This window comes from Theropithecus gelada, chromosome 20 (assembly GCF_003255815.1).
Source record: "Theropithecus gelada isolate Dixy chromosome 20, Tgel_1.0, whole genome shotgun sequence".
NCBI classification, from domain to species: domain Eukaryota; kingdom Metazoa; phylum Chordata; class Mammalia; order Primates; family Cercopithecidae; genus Theropithecus; species Theropithecus gelada.
Window position 1 is genome coordinate 60,556,240 of NC_037688.1, and position 4,918 is coordinate 60,561,157.

At 53.4% G+C, this 4,918-nt stretch overlaps 1 protein-coding gene across 1 annotated transcript; it reads right to left on the reverse strand.

The window, feature by feature from the left end:
• Positions 1 to 392: 392 nt before the first annotated feature.
• On the reverse strand, positions 393 to 4,680 carry CHP2 (calcineurin like EF-hand protein 2). Its single transcript, XM_025370834.1, has 7 exons — positions 4,206 to 4,680; positions 3,591 to 3,663; positions 3,397 to 3,477; positions 3,129 to 3,259; positions 2,881 to 2,942; positions 2,005 to 2,127; positions 393 to 1,797 (listed from the first exon to the last, which is right to left on the reverse strand). Exons 1-7 carry the CDS (start codon positions 4,270 to 4,272, stop codon positions 1,744 to 1,746), a joined length of 591 nt encoding a protein of 196 aa, XP_025226619.1. The 5' UTR covers positions 4,273 to 4,680; the 3' UTR covers positions 393 to 1,743.
• Positions 4,681 to 4,918: the final 238 nt, after the last annotated feature.

The window sequence follows — 4,918 nt, forward strand, 5'->3', positions numbered from 1 at the left end:
TAGCAGGTGGTGTGCAGATAAATGTTTAACAACTGGCTTTCCAAGAGGAAAAAGCCTTAACCTGTTGCATTTACCAATGTCTGTGGTGTAAATATTCCCACTATAGCCAGTTTCAAGCTACTAACACATCATTGAAAGCAGAGTTGAGATGTTATGAGCACAACTGGTTCTCATGTGTTGATACAAGACAACAAAAGACCAGATCTGGGAGGAAGAAAAACAGCAAGGCAGTTACAGCGTCTCCCACAAGTGCAACCAGAGTGCTCTGCTGCAGACAGAGTCTCATGGTTTTATGGGACATCCTGCTCCATTCCGTCTTACATCAATGTCTGAATGTCTTACCATGGAAACAAGCTTACTCTTAGACTCTTCGAACACATTCACACTCTAGAAAGGTATGTATTGTTTATTATTTTTACATCAACTCTTCCCTACCCCATCAAGCCCGATCATCCTAGCATGCACCCAGGAAATCAGCAAAAACTCATTTAAGAGTCCAGACTTCAAGGGTCTCTCACAGTAATGGGCATCTCTTGTTTTGCCCAAGCAGAGCAGACCACTCATTTCCCCTTATTCTCCTAATTGTATTTCGTTTTCCTTTAAGCAACCACCTTTCACCCCATCCTGAATCCTCAGACCTTGTTTCCCTGGCTCTAGGAATTAGCATATGACACAGGCCTGGCCTGTGAACACTCAGAGCATTCCATTCCCCTAGAAGTAGGGATGAGACCCCAACCGGGTCAATGACTCTCTCCACTTGGAATTATTGGAATAAGAAAATCTCTTCCCACTGGGTTACTGGGTTAGCAGGATAGAAGCCTGGAGCTGATAGTGGTCATCTCCACCACTAGGAAAGAGCCTTCCTGAAAATGAGGCTTATGGACAGAAAAAGCTGAGCTGGGAGATGGAGAATAACTGGGGTCTGATGACATCATTTGTGCCCTTGGGTCCAGCTGTGCCTAAAGTAAGATATTTCCAGACTTTTTAATTACATGAGCTCTCAAAATTTTTTTCTGACTTAAGTCACTTTGAATTGGGTTTTCAGTGATTTGCAACCAAAAGATGGCTGGCTGATTCACAGCTCTGAGACCAAATGAGCTGGACCTGGCATCATGTCTGTGGTCTGTTAGGAACCAAGCCGCACAGCACAAGGTGAGCGGCAGGCAAGCTGAAGCTTCATCTGTATTTACAGCCACTCCCCATTGCTCACATTACGGCCTGAGCTCTGCCTCCTGTCAGATCAGCAGTGGCATTAAATTCTCATAGGAGCCCAAATCCTACTGTGAACTTCACACCCAGGGGATCTAGGTTGTGCGCTCCCTATGAGAATCTAATGCCTGATGATCTGTCACTGTCTCCCATCACTCCCAGATGGGACCATCTAGTTGCAGGAAAACAAGCTCGGGGCTCCCGTTGATTCTTCATTATGGTAGGTTGTATAATTATTTCATTATATATTACAATGTAATCATAACAGAAATAAAGTGCACAATAAATGTAATGCACTTGAATCATCCCAAAACCATCCCCTGTCACCCATCCGTGGAAAAATTGTCCCCGATGCCAAAAAGGCTGGGGACTGCTGAGCTAGACTTTAGTACACATCCTTCCAGCTTTCTTCCCTTGGCCCTAAATAGAGTTAGAAGCAAGAATACAGTTTATTGGCGCCCTGCATCCATGGGGGCTTTGGATGAATTTCAAGGAGATACTGGTTGCAGGAGCAAGCCCAAGGCACAAACAGAGTCACTTTAGGATCCTGATGCTCATTTTTTGCTCAACGTCCATCTTCTCTAAGGACTGAGGGGAAAACGAATGACAGGCAGATGAATGGAGACTCAACTCTCCACGATCCCAACCTCCTCCCCCAGGATTCTACCCATTCCAGAGACCCCATCATTCCCAGGGAACCCCTATCTTTCCACCCTCCTCCGTTGAACATTTCCCATGTCTGTCTGCCCCAGGGACTCCTGATCTCAACTCCCCAGTCCCCAAGGGCACTCTGACCTTGGTGAACTCCACAAAGGACACAGCCCCATCCCCATCTTCATCAGCCTCCTGCACCGTGCGGTCAGCGATGTTCTCCAGCTGCTCTTCTGTCACCTGTACCCCAACCATCAGACGGAGAACCTGGGAGATGAGTGAAGAGGCAGCCAAAAAGAGGGGGCATGAAGGCTGCTACTCCACCATCCCCTAAACCTTGCCCACCTCATCCCAAAAGTTATTACTAATTTTATAATCCATCCTTCATCCATTTTTCACCATATCCCCCCAATAATTTTCCCTACTGCTTCAACAACCAATCTCCTATCTCTCCCTCACCATCCCACACTACCCTCAGAATATGCTCAAACTCACTACCCAACTTTATCACCCAATCTCCCTCCATCCTCCACACCATTCTCCACCTCAACCACTAAGGGTTTCTAATACCATCCTCATTCCATCACATCTGTTCCAGAGTTTCTCGATCTTGGCACTATTGACATTTGGAGCCAGATAACTCCTTGTTGGAGGAGGCTGTCCCAGGTGTTGCATGATATATAGCCACATTCCTGACCTCGACCCACTAGATGCCAGTAACACACTCTCTCCCCCGTTGTGACAACAAAAAGCATCTCCAGATATTGCCAGATGTTCACTCAGGGAGCAAAATCACCCCCAGTTGGCAATCACTGATCTATTCCCAACCTCATAGTCAACTGCTCCCCACTCGGACCCCCAATAAACCCACACTCCAACTCCACCCATTCCCATTTCCCAACCAATACCCCAATTATCTACGCCCCAGTTCCCCAATCATCCCACCCCATCTCTCACACCACTGCATTTAACCATCCCATCCTTCACACATCACATCTCTTGCTCTCGCTTTCTGCCAACCTGCAGCATCTCATGCCTGGAGATCTTCCCATCGCCATCCAGGTCATAGAGCTGAAATGCATCTGGGGAGAGGGTGGGGGGGGTGGGAAATGAAGGTAGGTCTTCCCTGGCTCTCTTCCAGCAGAAGGCCACCCTGGAGGAGGGGGGAGGTTGTCAATGGGCTCAGGAAGGGAATGGGAGATTCCTGGAGCCTGTCCCTGGTGTGGGTACATCTGCGTTCTCACTTGGGCAGGTCCTCACAAACTCACAGTGAAGTTTGTTCCTTCTGCTGTTGAGAGGTTCAGGTTTCTTGGGGTCTTGGGTTTCTGTGTCCTCATCTTCTACAGGGCGAAAATGAGCCAGGACCCTGACAAAGCCTGGGAAATCAACTTGCTGGCTCCTGGGGAGACAGGGGGCAGAATGGAAAGAGGTGGTGGTCACCTTGGTCATCACTCTGCCTCAGTCTCTAAACTCCCCTCCCACCCACTCACACGCCGGTTTTCCCGCCTCCACCTCCCGATGCCCAGCAGGCCTCACCCATCGGGGAAGAAGCTTTCTATAATGCGGTCTCCCAGGGGGTTCACGGCCAGCGCCCCTATCTGCTGGAGATCCATGCGGCTGCAAAGCCAAAGTTCAAAGAGGGTAAGGCAGAAATGTCAGATGGAGAGTCAAAGAGGGACACGGAGTCAGAGAGACAGAAGACAGAAGTCATGAGGTCGGCTCCCCCTCACCTCAGGTAGCCCTTCTTGTTCCTGTCCAGTGCCCGGAACCGGTGGTGCAGGCGGAGCAGGCTGGCTTGGGAGACTGTGGGAAGGAGAAAGGGGTGGTGTGTGACCCTGCGGGGCCCGCTCCAGAAACCCGCCCCAATCGGCCGGGAAGATGGGCCAGGGACAGCGGGGGCTGGCTGGAAGGGGCGATCATCCCGGGGAATCAGGGGTGGAGCTGGCCGGGGTGGAGGGAGAGTGACGCGACCCCGCGAAGATCCAGGTTGGAGACCTAGGCGGCTCGCAACCTCCCGAAAACCAAAGTACCAAAGCCATCCCTTCCATCCGCCGTCAGCTCTGCCTTCAGCTTCGATCCGGGCTCGAGGACACCTCGGTGCCTGGATTTCTCTGGACTCCAACCCCGTGAACCCGGATCCTCCCCAAACTTGGAGGCTGGGACCCCTAGGTTAACCCGCCCCGAGCCCAGAGATCCCAGGCACTGGGGTCTTGGTCTTCCAGCTCCGGGGAGTCCCGGACCCCAGACTTGTAAGTTCGTCCATCCTTCAACTCAACCCCTTCCCTAGCCCCGGACGCCTGAGTTCGCCCGGTCCCCTCCGCAGCCGCCGGTGCAGGCGCACTCACAGCCGGTCTCTCGCCGAATACTGTCCGCGTCGGGAATGACCGCGGCGTGGGAGCTGCGCGACCCCATGGCCGAGCTGGAGGCGGGAGGACCGGAGCAATCACCCAGACCCACGCGTTCTCTCCTCCTGCCGGAGAGGCGTGGCCGCCCCAGTGGCCCCAGGGGACGAAGGCCACAAGCCTGGCGCGCGGCCAAGCTCCAGAACCCCGGCGTGCCTCGCCTCCCACCCGCGACCCGGGCGAATGGAAAACAATGTCCAGGGTGGCGGGTCAGAGGGAAGCTGCGAACAACTGGCTGTTTCAGTTCCGAGATTTTGCCATCGGCGTGGGAGAGGCTGGTCGAGTCCCGCGCCCTGACTTTCCACGCCCCCCCGGGGCCGGTTCCCACGGTCTGCCCCGACTCCTGAGCCACCTCCTCCTTCGCGCGCCCGGGCGCTCCCAACCTCAGGGCGCTCCCCGGTGGCGTCGAAGCCTGGGAGACCTGACCTCCTCTGTAGAGACCACGCCCTGCTGGAAGGCGGGTGGCCTATGGGGAGGGAATCCTGGGGGAGCGGGGAGAGGGGAGAGGCATCGAAGGACTCCCGAAGACGGAGAAGTGGGGAGGGGCGGTGAGATGAAGGGTGTGCGTTAGGTTAAGTGAAAAGAGCACTGGTTTGGGAGTCCTTATTAGAATCCCAGCCGTGCCCCTGACTCTGGGAAAGTCAGTAAATCTTGGT

What these genes read in the sequence shown, in the direction of transcription:
- CHP2 (XM_025370834.1), bottom strand. Translation starts at nt 4,272, where the DNA reads ATGGGGTCGCGCAGCTCCCACGCCGCGGTCATTCCCGACGCGGACAGT. An exon ending in TATTCGGCGAGAGACCGGCT is followed by an intron (nt 3,664 to 4,205) that starts GTGAGTGCGCCT and finishes TCCTTCCCACAG; the next exon opens with TCTCCCAAGCCAGCCTGCTC. An exon ending in GAAAGCTTCTTCCCCGATGG is followed by an intron (nt 3,260 to 3,396) that starts GTGAGGCCTGCT and finishes CTGTCTCCCCAG; the next exon opens with GAGCCAGCAAGTTGATTTCC.